Source organism: Numenius arquata, chromosome 11 (assembly GCF_964106895.1).
Source record: "Numenius arquata chromosome 11, bNumArq3.hap1.1, whole genome shotgun sequence".
In the NCBI taxonomy this organism is placed as follows: domain Eukaryota; kingdom Metazoa; phylum Chordata; class Aves; order Charadriiformes; family Scolopacidae; genus Numenius; species Numenius arquata.
In genome coordinates this window covers 20,422,861-20,441,107 of record NC_133586.1, presented here as the reverse complement: position 1 = coordinate 20,441,107, position 18,247 = coordinate 20,422,861, and the positions used below count along the sequence as shown (strand labels likewise).

The following is an 18,247-nucleotide window of genomic DNA, read 5'->3' as shown; positions in this document are numbered from 1 at the left end:
AAATTAATGCAAAGTTTAAACTGTCTTTGTCTTGCTTAAACTGTCATTCTTCTTCATGAAGAATGAATGTAAAAGTGAATTTTTAGCCTTCATTAAATAGTTATTATGTATGGTAATCAAAATCCAAGTAGTTATATTAATTTCCTCCTTTTGGTTGTATTAGCACCACTATAATTTTTAAACTTTTTGTCACTGGTGCTTTCTTCTTTTTAAAAGTTGTTCATTAAATCATAGCCAGACCTTTTTGCACAATACAAAGAATCTGATGATAATTGCCTGTGGAAAGGAACTTGTGGTTAATGAAATTCTGGCAGAGCCAGATCCTTTATCTCTTGACCCTTGTCTTGGCATAGAGGGTATATATGTTGGTGTCAGTGAGCTCTGATTCATTTTATGCTGATCTTTCAATATATATTTTGTCCCTGAGGAATGATACAGCAATATTATGAATTAGGACGGTTCTAACTTGTTCAGGGGTTGTGTTAATCAGGCCAAAGGTTCAGGTTGCCTGAGCCAATCCTGCAACTCTTCTGTACAAAGCAGGATTTTGTCTTTGAGCAGTTTCTTCTGCTCGCAATGTTCAGAGTTATTGCTTTGGCAGCAACAGTGTGTGATTTAACATTTTATATTATATACTGTTACTCATTTTGAGAGATAACAGTGAAGGTATGGGCATTTGCAATTACTAGTGGTGGTGTTATAGAGGGTTGATAAATTAAAGTGCTGGGTTCATTTTTTTAGTTTGTATCCTTTCTTTTTCTGTTTCCTTTAAGAATTGTATGCTTGTGTCCTCCTTACCATTTAACTTTTCCTCTGAAAAACTTATGTATTTTATATAGAGGACGTGGGTAAAAGAGCCATAATGAAAAGAATTGCAATCAAAACCTTCAAGTTCCTTAATGGAAATCAATAGTTCCTGGCATTAAGGAGTATTTCCTGAAAAAGGAGAGAGATTTCTGAAATGGCAGTTGGCGCTTCTGTTTTGGAGCAGCGTGCACCCTTGTTATGTCAGATCTGAAATTCTACTTATGAATACAGATAAATGACACGAGAAAATGCAGGACATAGTGGCAATGGTCAAGAAGAGATTGTGACTGTTAATGAATTTCAAGTATTGAAATTAAAATACTCCTTCACAGAATTCATTAATACTCAGCAGATTTTGTTGGATAGGCTAATTTACAGTACAGTTGAGTTTGTGTCGTAGGAGGAGAGTCTTTAACTGTGAAAAATTCACTAGTCTGATATTCTGTCTCCAAACCTGTGGCCACTGCCTGTTGCAGTCACTTTGATCTTGCTCACCTTGGAAACCTGTGATCGTTCTAATAGAGGTTTTCAGATTTTTTTTCTTGGTAATTATTTTATATGCCTAGCATGAAATTTGAGGTACTGCATGCAGATAAGCACTACACACAAATTTTATTACAAAATTTCAGCTATGATATTAGCAACATTTAAGACATCCCAGAGGCTTGACATATAAATGTTAAATAGAAGTTAAAGTACCTTTGGAACTTTAAGAGATGTGTCAAAAAAATGGAAAGTCTTGTATTTGTAACTGTTCCCTTCTTATTTCCTATTTGTTTAAAATCATTTGGGCTCTCGCCATATAGAATTCATTTGTAGATGAAGCATTTCAGGGTAAGGAAACATATTTTACTGGTTGAAAGGTACCTGGCACACCTAGGGGAGCCTGCAGTATAATCTGCTCCTTTAGCAAGAGCCTGATGGGGTAAATCTTTTTTTGCAGGATGTGATGAAAGTCAGGAAACTTGGCTCTCCTTGGCCAAGTAAGGAAGTTGTAAGAGTCATGACTGAAAACATTGTGTGTGAGCCCTAGAAACATTGGATCTGATTGTAACTGGCAGAATATAACATGAAGGGAAGGGTATTTTTTTCAGGCTCCTAAGTTTCAAACCTTGAATTTCACTGCAATGAATGGGAATCCATGATATGTGAATACAGGGCCTTTATATCCTGGATGAGACAGTGTCAGTGATTTGTAAAAGTAATTTTGTGCAAAATATATTGCTCTAATTCAATCTGGAGGTGGAAAATCGGAGAATTTTGGTTATATGCATTCTTGAAGGCGGGTGCTTGGCATTGTACAGTTAGGAAAATCATATCTACTACTGCTCTACAAACTTTTAAGAAGATATGGGTTGTAATAATGTTAGAAACTTCAATACGCTTCCTCAGTTAAGGGATCAAAAATAATCAGTCTGATCTAGTTGCTTCCCCCAGGCAGATGCCTCTGCCTTACTTTAAATGAGATTCAGGCAACCAGGTCTTATCCGAGCCATGTTGTTGCAAAAATGTTTCTTAAGATGGACAGCTGCCCCAGCTGTGGCTAGTAAGAGATTCTGGAGTACAGACTGGTTATACGTAGCGATGGCACTATGACGTAGCCTGACTGTCTTAACAGGTTTTATAGATAACATGGAAGAAGAGATGTGGCAGACTAGATTTATCACGCTGCGTATAAGAACTGGAGGAAAACAACAGAATGCTTACCCTGTTGTATCCCCGGAGTCATTCAAGGAGGTGAAAAGAAATACAAGCAAAAATTGTTACCGTTCCTGCTGAAGGTCTGATAATGAACAGCGTCAAAGGCACTGAAACAACATATGCAGTTGATCTCTGCCATAGCGAGAACAGGAATGAGGGCTGCCGTTAATTAGTAAATTTAAAGGTGATTCCCACATTTCTCATAGTAAAACTATCCAAAAGAGAGACATGAGAGGGGTGATTTTTGAGACTCTTAGTATAAAAGATAGTTTTTGAAAATAGTTTATCAGTGCCGCTTTTTTGGACATATTAGCACCTCAGCTTTTTGTGACAGGAAGTCTTCACAAATCATAAACTCTGTGTGCTTCATATTTAATTCCCAGACAGAGAGGAAATGGACTTCAAGTGTAAAATACGACTGTAGGTCCCTGAATGCTGCAAAACTTTTCTACTTTATATATTTCACATTGGCAACTTAATAGCTAATGAGATGATCATCTTTGGTCACTATTGTTCTTTCTTTAAAATTCAGTGAATTCCAAGCAGGCAATGCCCTTCATATGTCATTGAGTGCCTGTGCATCTCATAGCAATGCTCGTGTTGTATAGTTACAGACCAGTAGCCACTGAACACATAACCATTGAGGAGTGCTTTTGTGTTGTCACTACTTGTGAATACAAAAGGACAAAAGCAGAAGGGAAGATGTCTTTTAATAACCAGAGGCACTAATTAGAAGAAAGAGCATAATAAAGCTTGGAAAAGTGGCTGCTGTTGAAATAAAAAACTTTTTGGCCCATACACCTTCAGAAAAAATTAGTCCTTGCCACACACTATTTGGCTTTAAGTTTGCAAAACATGGTATTTATATGAGTTTTCCTTTCTCTAAATGTCTGCCTTGTATAGAAAGTGCCTGAAAACTTGCTTTTGTCTTTGCAGGGGACTTGTTCAGGCATTTCTCAGTTCTCAGATGGTGGATTAGTAGTCTGGTTTTGTAGAACCTTAAAGAGACTGCAACTTTTTTGTGTGTGTGTGTTCATCTGCCCTTTTTTAATTTTAACGTACCTATATTTGTAAGTCTTTTCACTGTGCAACTTCTATATGCCAGTACATTCAAAATGTTGTCTTTGCAGAATGTCTTTGCAGGAACTGACTTGCAGTTTAAGTTTTTAGTGAATAGGAAGTTTTTATACATACGGTAGCTGAATCAAATTTTTTCCTGAATGCTGCTAAATTGACTTCAATATATTAATTTGTACCTGTTGTTTTGGCTAATGTAGCATTTTAAAAATGAATTATCAAGCAAATAATTTTTAATTTGTTTTAAAATTAAAGGCCTTGTTCCCTGGAATAGCCAGTGATGCAAACCAGCTGTACAACTGCTTGATTAAGACAGTTTTACAGCTGCTTTACATAACCAGAGCAATGTATAACAGCTGCACTGTGTTAGGGCATTTGGCCTAAGAACTGTTAAAAACTCAACTGGACAATTCTGAAATTCAAGAATGATCTCCATGCTCTAGGAAGGAACTATATTCAACTAATGCATTTATTTGCTTGGCTTCATCCAGCTAAATAATCTTGAAACTTTTACTTAGATGTAATCTGTGCTGGAGAGTATTCTTGCCTTAGTATTTTGTCTTAACTTGCTTACATTTGTGGTAATTGGATCCTATGAGTTTCATGTTGTGCAAGTTGGATACTCAGTTGGAGGAATAAAACTTTTTAAAAAAACCTGTATTTTTTAATTACCCCATAGCAAATCTCAAAGATTAAATGTAAACATATCAGGTAGGTCTAGGCTAACACAAATTTATCTGTGCAAAGGTAACGCTTAATCAGTTACGAAATTGCTGTTGCCACAGCGCTGAGACCTGAAATCATCCTTTCTGACTGTGGGAATTTAAACTGATTTTTGAAACATAGTTGCTAAAGTCACTTCATACAAGCAGTTAAGGGAGACAGGTACCGTTTGAGAAGGCATTTCAGATCTTCAGGGGACTGACTCATGCTCTGTGAATGTTCTTCTCTCTTCCTTTGGCTATGTAAATGGACGTGAATTAAATCAGGTCTTAAGTTCTATTTTTCCCCATCTTTCTTGGCAGAAAATACCTAAATCTGCTGGTAGGTTGTTTGAAGAGTTTGAGAAAAACTAAATTACTACATTTGTTTTTCCTAAGAAAGATACTCTTTGTTTTAATTCTGTAATAACTGATGGAACAGTCATTCAAGAGCAGACTTTTTTTTAATCTATACAGAAAACTAGTGTCATATTTCACATGTGGATTGTAATGATGTGATTTTTCATGATTTTTTCATGATTGAGCACTTAAAGGTGGGTTATCTTTGTTTAATGAAGTCTGTAATTCTTGCCTTTCTTTGTAATTTTTTTTCATATTCTGTGTGTCTTCTGGCATTATCCACATTCTGAACTGTGGAATATCTATTTGGAATATACAGTTTTACAGACCTCTTAACTCATAAATTGTGCCCATATCAGTACATTGCAAGATGAGATACGTGCATTTAGAATGCTCTAATTAAAATCGTTATTGTTGATTAAAACAGTTGCTTCCCCCACAGGAAAATCCAAATGGCAAGCTGGTGGAAAAACAAAGAGGGTGACTCAAGGAACACACAAGACTGCAAAACAGGTATCTGCTCTTTTTTTTTTTTTTTATTATGACATCAAATTTACAACATAAAATGTTTTGTGATATCTCTGATACATATATAAAACTGTGCATCCATTGTATTTTTAAAGCATACAAGTTTCAAACTCAAGTATTGAGAAGTTTAAAAATGCCAGGATTTAGGTTATCTTCCTCAGTCTTTACTTTTGGCACTTCCTAACCTCTGGATGCCTGACTTTTTGGCATTAAAGGTAATTTAAGGAAAGTTCAGCTCAGTAAAGTGATACAGGATATTTTTCCTATAAGTGTGCTGCTTCTACAAAGGCTACCTTTCTGCCCAGTTTCTAATTTAAGGAAATGCTTTATTTCTTGACCTCATGCATTAATGGCTCCAGTCAATACATTCTATTTTGGAAAAAAATAGTCCGGGTGAGTAAAATTTCTGAGAGTTGCGACTGGAAAGCAAGTTCGACTGAGAACCGTCAAGAAGAAAATGCTCTTATTTTTATTCATGTTTTTTCTATGTGACTGACAATCTTTATTAGATTAGTAAAGTAATACCTCAGTCTTTCCTCATGTTTAGTATTTTTAACAGTTGTTCTTCTTTGATTAATGGATTTAGCCATTAGTACGTCTTTAGCCATTTAGTATTTTCAGACAGTCTGACAGATTTTGATAGTATGTCATATGGAAGATGTTATTTTTGGGGAAAAAGAAAAAAAAAAAAAAAAGAAAAATACGTTCTGCTTCCATAGATATGTATTTGCACCTTTAGAACATAGGCATGTTATTTTCCCAATTTAGTTTAGCAACTATTAACCTTGTGTTCTCCCTTCACATACTAGTATATTACAAACACGGTGTATCCTGGTTTTCTTGTTCTGTGAATTTTATTGATGTAGTTGGGGCTCCCTGTAAGGGTTTACTTTTGAAACCTTTTGGATATAAGAATAGTGTGCTACATAGTTTGGGTTCTGTCCATTCTAGTCAGTTATCTAAATACTGAGTTTTCAAGAGAATACTTGATTGTTAGTCAGTGGCTCTGTGTGGGATTGTTATACTATAACTATATTGTAGGAACAGTGCATTCCTAGGGGGTACAATTAAGGTTTGAAACGGACTGCCGAGTATCTGTGCATTTGGCACTTCGATTTGGCATTCAGCACCTTTATTTCTACTGCATTTCAGACATTAGATACTGCTGTAAATTGGTGGCTTTTTTTTGTTACTTTTGTTGAGCCTTCAGTTTTAATTTTCCTTTATATATAAATGAGCCACTAGTCTCAATAACACAAACTTACCAGAACACTTTCATGTGATCTTATCAACCTCATCTTCCTCTTGGTAGGGTGCTGGCAAATCTACATTCGATAAATTTTGGCATCCTGAGAATAAATATGCACTTCACAGTTTCCAGAACTCCAAGGCAAGTTACTGAAACTATTTTGGAAAAGAATAGAAAAGAAAAAAAAAAGAGTTTTAATGTCACTTTCATCCTCCACACTGAGTTACTTGAGATATAAGAAGGAATATTCCCATGTTTCTTAACTTCAAAGGTGCAAAAGCTTTGCATTTTCTGCAGCTGAAGATTTTAACTGTCACTACAAGTGAGATAATGTGAACTAGACCCTCTGAATCTTTGCTGTTCTGGGGTGGGTTTTGTTCTAGTAGGCCTGCTAGATTGTATCTATAGAAGCCATCATCATGCTTTGGATAAACATACATATTATTGGAGGGTGGGAGGAGGCCAAGGCAAGCTATTTTTTGGTGTGTTTGTGAACACTATGATTTTTTAATTCTTTTTTTTTTAATGTGCGATGGTCTGCAAAGTTGTGGAACATAGATTAAATTTTGGATAAGTGTATTATCAAAGGCCAAGGGCTCTGACATCACTTAGAAGATTTGAAAGAAGTACTTATATCCAATTAAGAATTATGTGTAGGAGTTTGCAGGATTGGAGCTTTAGAACTCTGCTCAAAAAAACTTAATTCTGTGTCCTTGTGTCTTGCCAGTGGACAAGAGGCTTTTGCCTCAAATACTAAGCAAAGTGAAAAATCTGGCAAGAGTTAGTTGGAAGCACAAGGACGTAGGTGGAGCTTAAGTGGCTTGAGTATAGCTCCTTCTTGGTGATGATGCGGGTTCATCGCCTGAGCTTTCTGCAGACTACTCTGTTAGAAATATTTTGTCTTGTGCCCCTGTGTTCCCTCAGAGTATCAGAGAGATTGAGAGATGATCATCTCTGGAAATTGAGTTTCACAATTGCATCCTTCTCAACCTGAGCATGACACTGAAAAATATGATCTGGTCAGAAGTACACACTTTAATAAATACTGTTTAATTAAAACTTCATTCCAGGAAGGGTGAATAAGAATAATAAAGCTATAGCTGTACATCAGCACAGAAACTACCGTCTTGGAAACTCTGTACCTAATCCAGCACTTCTTGCTTTTCACAGTGGAAGGTTAGTTTGGTTCATTAGAATATTTACTTAAGACGTTTACAAGTAAAGATTCTACTAAACAATATACAGATTAACTCAGAAATCCTGGTAATTTTGCTTGCGTTAAACATTTGTACAGAATATAGTAGTCTGTATAAAATATTAATAGTATCTTTATATTAAAAGTAGTCTTCGCTGCAACTCTTAAATTTAAGTGAGTACTAGCTTTCGTTTCAGTAAAGTTGATGCCAGTCAGACTTGATGAAGTTTGGAAATAGCTTGCTGAGTTTGATCTTTTTTCATGGAATTTCTGGAGACTGAAGAGCCAAACATGGGACATAATTTGGGTTCTTCTCTGAAAATTGACTTCTGTTACCTTGAGTGACAGATACCAGGCTGTGACAAATTCAGATGTTCAGTGTTAGAACTGACTTGTATTGGGAACTTGGAATATTATTTCTATTAACTAACCACCAACTTAATGCTTACCTGCTCGTGTGATTGTGTCTAAGAAATTTGGTAGTTTAGGGGTTTGCATCCTTTCAAATTTCTACTGGAATATCAGTAATGGTAAATGATGCTTAGGTTTTTCTTAGACTCTGGAAGTCGCTTACAGGGGGAATAGTGGAACGGCTACAACTTATAGTAATCACAGTTCAACATGCTGTTTTCCTAATTAAAATACAGTTGACATATAAAAGAGATGATAAATGGATGACAAATATAGTAGGTGGAAAACATTTACTGCTAAATATCAAAACATATTCCATGACACTGTCTTAAAGTTACATTTGAAAATGTATTTTTCAACTAGAGGGAATTATGCTTGGTTTCTGTTACAGAACAACTGATCCTTTATATCAACAATATTAGCTGAATGAGTAGAAACATAGTCACTTTACCAAGGTCACATTTTGTAAAAACAGGCAGCAAAAGGTAGCACTGTTATTTTAATGTAGCTATTTATGATTCTGTAGTTAAGGTTGTGTCATTATAAACTGTATTTTAAAGGAGCTGTAAATTAGCTAGTATAAGCTTTGCTTCAAAGGTTTATACACAAGGCCTCAGCTAAGGAACATGTTTTCTCCAAGCTGTTCTTGAAGAGGTGACTCTTGTGTCCTAGAATAAAAAATGTGAAATACTCTGACATATGAAACCCTTCTGAAATTCCTGTTAATTGGTTGTTTATGACAGGCATCTTTTCCAAACATGTCTCTCGTGCATGCATTAGCTGGGGTTCATCTGGAGTACACTTAGAGCATTTTGAGATGTGCGTAAGGGTAGCAGAGATGATAGTGTGATTGTAGTAAATTAGTAGTAAATTCCCATTCCTCCCCTTCTTACAGAAAGATTAGAATCTGAATACAAACGCAGGTGAGAGCCTAACCATTTTGACAGCATTGGAGCAGGATTTTTCTGTTTGTTTTCTGTTTCTGTTGTGGGAGAGAATTTCCAGTTAAGGACAGTGCCATGGGGCCAAGTGCTGATTTGGTGTTTTCAGCCAAATAGGCATGCTTCAGAATCCTTTGGAATATCCTGTGCAGATAAGTATGGATCCTCATCTGAGTGAGTAAGCTGAATGCACAAGGTCACCAGATACATAACACTGAGGTGACATAGCAGTACATCCAAGTGTGATTCCTGTCTGTGCCAGCGACTGTGAAGACAGTTGGATGTTCTCCCTCTGCTCCTGTCACATTGAGCATGTTGGCAGCCCTCTGCATCTGTGCAGCAAAGCAGTACTGCATCAGTTAGTCTGCATATTAACACTCAACATCAAAACAGATTGGTTGTACTTAAAGCTGTTAAATTACAACTTAAAACAGCACAAGGACACTTTCAGACTTGGTGTAAGTAGGAACAACTTGATTCATTGGCACAGCCCTTACATTGGGTTGAATTGAGCTTGCAATGCCAACAGTATGGTGAGTGGAAATCTTAGTACAAGTAGTCTTCTACAGTGTGAAAGCTTCCTTCTGTAGCTAATCCAGTGCTTGCTGGCATCTCCTCTGCAGTGGAACCATAATGTATCCATCAAAGGGCTGCCCACATCAGCATTTTACTGACATTAATGCTCATATAGTAGAATGAGGCTTTAAAGATGATAAAGTTGTATGTAATGTCTTGGTAATAGAGTTTAACTGTGATGGAATATTGACTGTGTGATTATTAGTAAAATGTTATTTTCATCTCTGGATGCACATAATTGTCAGAATAAGTAGTACAGGATATGTAATTAGAAAATGTAACTTTCCAGTGTGCTAAGAGGCAGAATATCTTGTACTGTTGTGCAATGTGAATGTTGGGTTATAAATGTCAAGGAAACAGAATCTAGTTCTGCATAGGTGCTGCCTATGTGTAAGATAAGAAAGTGAGTTTTAAAAAAGTCAAGTGAGCGGGATGATGTCGCCTTCAGTGAAAAAATTCTTGTTTAGAAATGTTTGAATATGTTGAAAAAACGTATGTTGCACAGAACCCCAACCCCTTACCGTGCTTCTGTTTGTTGTTTTCCTTTTCCTTTGTATCTTGTTTTTTTCAGAACACTACCATAGACTGTAAATTAACAGCAGCAGCAGCTGCAGATAAAAACTTCGACAAAAGCCCAACAAAAACAAGACAGCCTCGAAAAGTTGATCTGCGAGCTCGATACTGGGCATTTCTTTTTGACAATCTCAGACGGGCAGTTGATGAAATCTATGTTACATGTGAATCGGATCAGAGTGTAGTAGAATGCAAGGTAAGTCTTCAGCTCTTCTCTGCCTGTTGTCACGTGGCTCTTACTGTGCTTTTCTAATACTTTACAAAAAAGCCAAATGAGGAATTAGAGTTTCAGAAACATGTTACTTTTTGATTTGCATTTAGTGAAGCCTTTTAAATAGGAAAATTGATGGCATATTTATTTAGATTCTTTCATCTTAGGCAGTGACTAATTTTTGAAGTGTTTAAAACTTGTAGTGATGTACATAATGTTATTAGATCTCAGTTTTTTGATGAAATCAGATTTTGCATATTGAGCTCTTATTTTTTAATTTTCTGACTGAACACCGATTTATTTATTTATTTATTTATTTTTTTCTCCTGTAATGTTCTTTGCTGTAGGTGGCACTGTTGTGGTTCAGCTTTTTTCACATTCGTTTGTTTCCTGTTAAGTAGCTGAATTATACATTGCTCCCTCTTTGCAGTGATAGTTATCACTCTTCTAATTCTCTCTGGTGTTAAGCAAGTGCTTCGTGGGCAAGCGTAAATAATGTCTGGTTGGGATGTCACTGTAAAAAGTGCGCTTCCTAATTTCAAATAACCTGTGTTTGTAATAGCTTGTGCACCTGTTTTATGATGGTTTTCTAGTAGATCTGTAGAAAGACCATTGTCATTTAGTAAAAATCACTCATTCTTTAGAAATGGAATTTAGTGCAAGCATTAAGAGAAGCCAGAAGAATACATTATAAAAGAAATATTAAAAGATATGGCTTCTGTTTTCATATTAAACATGGCTGAAAACTCAACACATTCTGGAAATGATTATCTAATCACTGTAAGAAATTACATATATCAATTTAAGTAAACTTTTTTCTTATCATATGCATCTAGTTTTCTGCTGTAATCAGACACGGCCAAATTGACTTTGAGATTAGCGTACAAATACTTTTCATTGAAAGCAGGTTTGAAAACCGAACAGTAGCTAGAGGCTTCCAAATCGCTGGTTGGTCTAACACAATTTAACGTTTTCTTACTGAACTGTCTTCCTGCTCAGGAAACTTCTCTGGAGAATTTTTGGGTTTAAGAAAATCAGTCAGCCTTGCACTGTAATTAGATTACCATTTTAAACTTTTGCGACTGAAAGAACAGAAGCGTATTTGTATCATTATCACATATTTTGGGGGTTAGATATCATTCAGCATTTTAATCATGCTACTTGATCTGTTCTCAGATGGAGATATTACATAGCCTAAGTGAAAAGGCTTCATTTTAGTAGCCGCTTGACAGTGATGTATGTATCTGTGTGTATCAGATTACTTGTTTGCAAAACAGGGTGGAAAAAACCAGAAAGGAGTAAACAGGGGAGTGCAGTGTCATGTGTTGTAAAACTTACATAACATTCATGTTGCTTTTACCTTTTAAAAGATCTTTTCTTCTCAGCACAAAAAAGTACCTTACCTGAGTAGCTGGAATACGCGTTTGTGCTATGGTCTTTGTGAGATTTTCTTTTAAAGGCTACTGGTAAATGATGACTATTACTCTTCATAAATTACTAAAATTTTTGTTAATTAAGCCATGAAGTATAGAGCCATTGAGTCTTGCAAATTACTTTTACTACTAATGTTTCACTTTTATCAATTCTATTGCTTGTCATTTATTTTGGGGTGGTTATTGTTGACAGATGCAGTTCAGTTTCTACCAGAGGTAAGTTGTCAGTGTGCTCTAGCTCATCGCTTACAGCAGAGTGCCTTAGCTGCTGTCTTTTGGAGTGCTATACATAACTCCTAAGAAATAGACATATAACATTTCTCGTACTACACACATAGGCTTCAACTAGGGAGTGATTAAACTCATCATTAGTATGGAGGTGTGTTTTAATTTTGGATGGACTATTAGTGATAATGAACAACAGATCCTCGTGGAAACTGTGTCTTCCTCAACTCTGATCCTGAAAAGATACTGATTGCTGTCCTCCATCAACTGAAATACCTTGTCTAAGTGCACCTTTCATATTATGGAATATACAGAAAGTGTTTACCGTAGTAGCTCAACCTTTTAGGAGTTCGTAAATTAAAATTATGATCTAGACTCAGAGTTCAGTTGGCAAATGGTATTTGAAAAGCACTCATGTGACATTGTTTCAAGAATTCATGTAGCTTAGCAGAAGGCCTATGTCCTGCATTAAAAATAGCTTAACTCAGTCTTGAGTTTGATCATTACAGCTTGTCCATCTGTGACTCAGTTCAGGTAAATAATCATAATTTGCTTATCTGAAACACTTAGTTGTTTTATTGCCTTGGCTTTGTTAGTCCTATATATGTTGCTACCATGTTACTCCCAAGCACCAAGTTTCATGCTTTGTATTGACTGTCCTGATCCTGCCTGGCCAAATCTTGCAAGATCTTTGGTCGTGCCTTTTCTTGCTAACTGAAAATATGAAATATGAAAGCAGTAAACAGAATCTAGATTCCCTGTTTTGTGCCAGCTTGGGTTTCTGCTGTTGCAGTAAAGATGGCTGTAGCAAGGTTCTGCCTGTTATTCCAGGGACAGCTCTGACCACTTGAATGTGCAGGATTGGGAGGGTGCAAAGTGATTTTATGCCTATGGTTATGAATTCTATGTGGTCTAATGAGGTATTTCCCCAACTCTGCTATCATCATCAGCATACTAATAATGCAGATGTGCCATGGCAAAGTATGTTAAGCTTCATTGGCAGGAAAATAATACGGTTATGTATAATCCTTTTGGTAAACTTTTGGACTTAAAAGGCCAGGTTTAATGTGGTGTGTCTTGTCTGTCCCTGTATATTCATGATTTTCTGTCATCACTGCCATAACTTTTAATATCAGTGGACCAATTTAAATTAATTTAGTCTTTATACATTTCATGAGAGGTAAGTGACAGGCTTGGAAGAAGACATCCTGTTAAGGTTCACGTTGCAGAAAAACCTGCCACTCAATCTTTTATTAGGCACCAGGGAATTCAGAGAGAGAACAAAAGAACACGAGTTCACCAACTGAAGGGAGAGGGATTGTGTGTCAGTTGTTTTTTGTTTGTTTGGTGGTTTTTATTATTTTTTTTTAAATAAAAATTAATTGAAGTGCATGTCGTTATGTCATTTCTAGCACCAGAGAAACCCATGAGGAGACCATGGGAAAACAGGCTCCACTAGATCCATAGTTTGCAGAACCACTTTAGGCTTTTTTTTTGCTTGATGGTTTGTTGTGTTGTATTTTTATTTGTTTGCCTGTTTTCTTTTTTCTTTGGACAGAGGAGTTCAGCTAATTCTTACACTCTCCTTTTTTATGTATGACAGTACTTGTCTTCTGAATATTTTAATTTTAACATTAAAATCCCATTTACAGTAAACTTTTACTAAAGCTCATTCTGAAAATGAGAATAGTTTAGCTTCAGTTTTATGCTATTTTTTGCAAACTTTTTATAATACATAGGAAAGTATCTAGTGGATTAAAGTGTTACAAGAGATCCCAACAAGACACATCAGCTTAGTTGAAAATGGATTAATGTATTTTTGCCATACCTAAAAAACTGAGATGATTTTGAGAAATGAGGATTTCATATTGCCACATTTTTCTATGAACTCATTTGACAGAATATCCTGTTAGGTCTTTTCATGAAGTACCATTTTTATTTTTACTGCTGGACGTATGTTGAAACAGTACTAAATAAGGATCCAAAGTGGTAAACTGTTAAGTTTTCCTTCTTTGTTTTTTTTTTTTTTTTAAGTGGAATTTTGAAAAATCCTTTTTATTAAGATAAATCCATGTTATCAAAAACTTCCTTAATCCATATTTCAACTTTTTATGTGATACCTTCCCAAACTTATGTCTTGGTCAAATGGGTATGTGCTGTTCTATTTAAACATTTTAGTTGAATAAAGATAGTATTAAAAGAAGACCCATGTAAAAATGAAATATGACAACTTCTGGCATTTAAAACCTTCAGATTAATCTGGTATAAAACTGTTTCTTTTTGATTTTGTACCTTTTACTCTCTTGTATTCTTACAAATTGGTATACTTTTATTGATTACGTTGTCACTGAAGATAATGTTTGATGCTCCCAAATCGGAAAGGGCTCTAGTGGCTGGTTGTGGTTGAAACTGCAGACGAAAGGCTTGTGGTAAGGATACAAACAGTGGAAATGAGTGTAAGAGGATCGGTGGTTGTGTACATTTTCTCTCAGCTTTGGGCACTGCTCAAGTTGGTATTTTGCTATTGATTTGGAATTGAGAACTCTCAAATCATGTATATAGATATATAGATACGGCTTTGATGCTTGGTATATAAAGATATAATGAACATGGTTGAATTATTTCTAAACTAAAGGATTCTCAAGTTTAAGCATCGTTTTACTGTACACAAATCAGTTTGTGCAATAGTGATAGAGATTAGATATAGTCTAATAGATTTGGCTATAACCTTCAACATTTCAAAATGCAAATTGTATGGATATTCTATACATAAGTTAGGTTTCTGTGTGTCTAATGTTTATATGAATGTTGTATTACCTAGTATTTCCTAGTTTTCGGTGGTGAGCTGAGGCAGAAAAGAACTAGTGATGCCTTAAATCTCTTTCTGTATGTTAAAAGGAATTGGAGCCCAAAATTATTTGCAGACGGAGGAAGGCAGATTCTACAGCCAGTTTTGGAATTCCAGCCAATGGAATTTTGGTTAATGCAACAGAGAAATGCATCTTCTGCTGCTATTCTTTCATAGTCTTCAGGTGTTTCAGCAACTGAGTTTGTTTATTTATATCTTTATATATATGTGTGTGTATATATGAAAAAAAAGAAACACCATACCACACAGATATATATAAAACTGTTATTGGTAGAGTTTGAGCAACTGGATCCAGCAGCTAAGGCTAGAGTAAGTCTAGAAGAATCTCAAACTACTTTACATTTAATTGTTGGGGTTTTTCCCTCCTAGGATGAATTAAGTGCTTCAGCTGTTTATTGTTGGTTTTGTTGGGTTTTTTCTTTCAAAAAAATGAATTTTATGATGTGAAAATGGAGTTCTATATTCTTTTAAAGTTGCTGTTTAGCATTACTTAATGCTTGTACAAACTTTTCTCTTTCCACCTATTTGGTGGAAACTGATTTATTTCTATAAGGTTTTGGCAAGGGTAGTTTCTCTCCTTGTTTCTAACGCTTACAGATACATTCTTAAATCAGTCAACCTTGAGTATAGTTCAGTGAAAACAGTTTTATTCTGCTTGAGATTCTTATTGCCTCTTATAAAATGGGAAATGAGGTTCTGTTCTGATTGTCATAGGCAGCATAAGATACTTTAAAGAGTAAAGCCCTTCTCTGAAAAGATTTTACATGTTGCATGATGTTATTATGCAAGAGAACCAGCTGAAACAACTTTAGTTAATGCCTTCCAATCAGGGTGGTATCTGTGAGAGTTTGAGTTGATGGAAGGCCTCCCAGAAGGAGAGAGGCACTTGCTTCATTCACGTCTCTTGCTGAGAGTGCCTTGTGAGGGCTGCTTTTGGTTCTGGCTATGCTAATTCTGATGATTTCAATCTCTGCATGCAGACTGAGATCCATGGTCATCCAGGCTGATTGCTGCCTTTTGAGACAGTCAAGGAAATAGAACTGTTTCTAAACGTGTTGGAGCTGAAGGTAGAAAACCCAAGATTTTCCTAACTTCACTGAAAACAAAATCTGCAATAATTCAGTATAATGGTCAAGCCGATCCAAACAGGATCTTGATCTTACTTCCACTGATAAGAGCCAGTGCCACTCTGTCCATTTTACTTATTTGGAGTATGAGTTTTGATATTTTTTTTTTTTTTTTCCCCCAAAACTTTTCAGTTTTACAAATGTGAAAAGTACCTGGATCCAGGGAGGGAAAAATACAGAATCAGGGTTTGATACTTAAGACTTTTTGGGAGAGATAATTTGTGCCATTTATCATCAGTTATAAAAAGTACATGCCTTCACTATTTGAATTTTGAGATATTTAGGGTCTGTTTATGTCTCTTTCTAAATAAATACCTTGTGGCTGTATTGTGCCAGGTGAAAATCTCTTTTGTGAGCGTTCCTTCTGCCTCTTTTTGGACATATAGATTTTCATTGTTGTCATCATCCATCACAGTGAAGAGGAGGAAAACGGGTTAATGATTGGGCATTCAGTTTCACAGGTGGAAGTGGATGAGATCTTTCAGAATGGTAATCTATGCTAAAAAGCCAGATACTGAAAAGCCAGCATCTCTTCTTGTTGGCAGACTGGATAATCCTGTTCTACCTCTCCATCCTTCAGACACATTTTTACATTTTTGTATAAATAAATTGTGTGTTTAAGTCCCTGCATATGCCCCCTGACCATAACATTAGTTCTTATGGAGAAAATTTACTTTGGTAACAGTTAGCTTCTCAGGAGCACATCCTTGGCTGATGGTGGATTATGGCTGTTGTGGTGTGGGAGAACCAGTGAGAAACAAACACGCACCAGATACAGTGCATTTAGCACTTGGATCTAAGAGGCTGTGTGTTTCTGCAGCTTTACTATCTAGAGTTTGCTGCTTAGTGGCTTTTGCAAGGCTAGTGTGAGAGCATTTAAAAAGACTCACCAATTGGGAGAACTTTAGTTACTGGAAAATTATTCTGGTTTACTCCTCTCTGCAAAATGTGAGTCCTTTGGCTAGAGGAGCTGCTTCCTTTCATCCTTTCCCAAAGCCGTAAGGACTGCTTTGGCAGTCGTCTTTGTTTAACCTAACCCCAGAGCTGGCTTTCAGTGTTTGTAATTCAACTGAATGGAAAAGGCTACAAGGAATTTTTTGAAGCAATTTTTGTGTCAAATTACTGAAACACCCAGTTAGCCTTAAAAAACATAAATTTAAAGAAAGAGAGAAGGAACTTAGATTGCCTGCTAAAAATGTTCTGCAATACAAGAAAATTAAGTTTATTTTGGTAAATACTTAATTTAAAATATTTGGTGTAGATAATGAAACAGTATAAAGTATGCATAATTTGTAAAATAAAGCACACGTTTCTAGCCTTGAGAATAAGCTGAAGTACAGATGTGGTGACTGAGTTAATTTCTCTGACACGCGTTCTACTGTTTTTTGTTGTAGTAACCTTAAAATCTTACAGTCTTCCATGCTTCCCTGTTTTCCTTCGCCTTGTTTGAGAGTGGGAGAACAAATGGAGAAGATGATGTTTCAAACTTGTTACAGGATTTCCAAACAAATTGAACTTCTGTTTTTAAGGATTGTAACCCAAGTCAAGATTGTCCTGATTCAGGAATATAGGATTATTCTGATATAGCTACTGCATATATTAGAGATCCTTGTTGATTGCAAAGTAATTAATATCATCACCCAGTTGAAGAGACTAGAAGTACAACTTTAAGATAAATCCATAGAAACAAAGTAGTGACTGGGAGCTTGAGAAAAGAAGGAAAAGCACAAAAAGAATTTTTTGACGTGCAGGATTATTGATCAGAGAATCGAACAGAGGGGAGAAAGAAACAGGAGCCGCATTGTGAGTGGTTTTAGTTTTATGTCACCGATTTTCCTTCAAGTGTGGTTTTTTGACAGTATTGCTTTCTTTTTTAGTTTGAACTGGCTGTTTAAAAATCGTATAGGATGGATATGACCTTGAAAAATAATGGGATTTAAAATTGTTTTGACTCTTGTGCAGCCATAGTCTACCCCATAAAGGTTCCTTTTTGTCAGCACCTTCTCAAGTGGTACAAGTTTCCACTGCTTCAGCACCAGAGGGTATATCTGCTACGCCGGGGATGGGAGGTGAGCTGGAGAGCTGTATTGATGTCCAGGACCCCAGAGCCCTGCATGCCGGGATTGTGTGTCAGTAGGACAAAGGGATGGCGCCAACCGTCCTGCTGTATGCGCCAGTAACTAGAATTAATTACAAACCAATCGAATCCGTTGCAGCCAATTGGTAAACTAATTGGTAATTTTAGCTGTACATCTATATGTAG

General features: G+C 36.0%; 1 protein-coding gene across 1 annotated transcript in view; it reads left to right on the top strand.

The window, feature by feature from the left end:
- The window catches only part of SCAPER (S-phase cyclin A associated protein in the ER), a 159,893-nt gene that overhangs the window by 6,752 nt on the left and 134,894 nt on the right, over window positions 1-18,247 (top strand). The window contains exons 4-5 of the mRNA XM_074155466.1: window positions 5,089-5,159; window positions 10,118-10,315. Of these exons, the coding sequence (XP_074011567.1) occupies window positions 5,089-5,159; window positions 10,118-10,315 (269 nt within the window). The remainder of the gene's footprint in view (window positions 1-5,088; window positions 5,160-10,117; window positions 10,316-18,247) is intronic.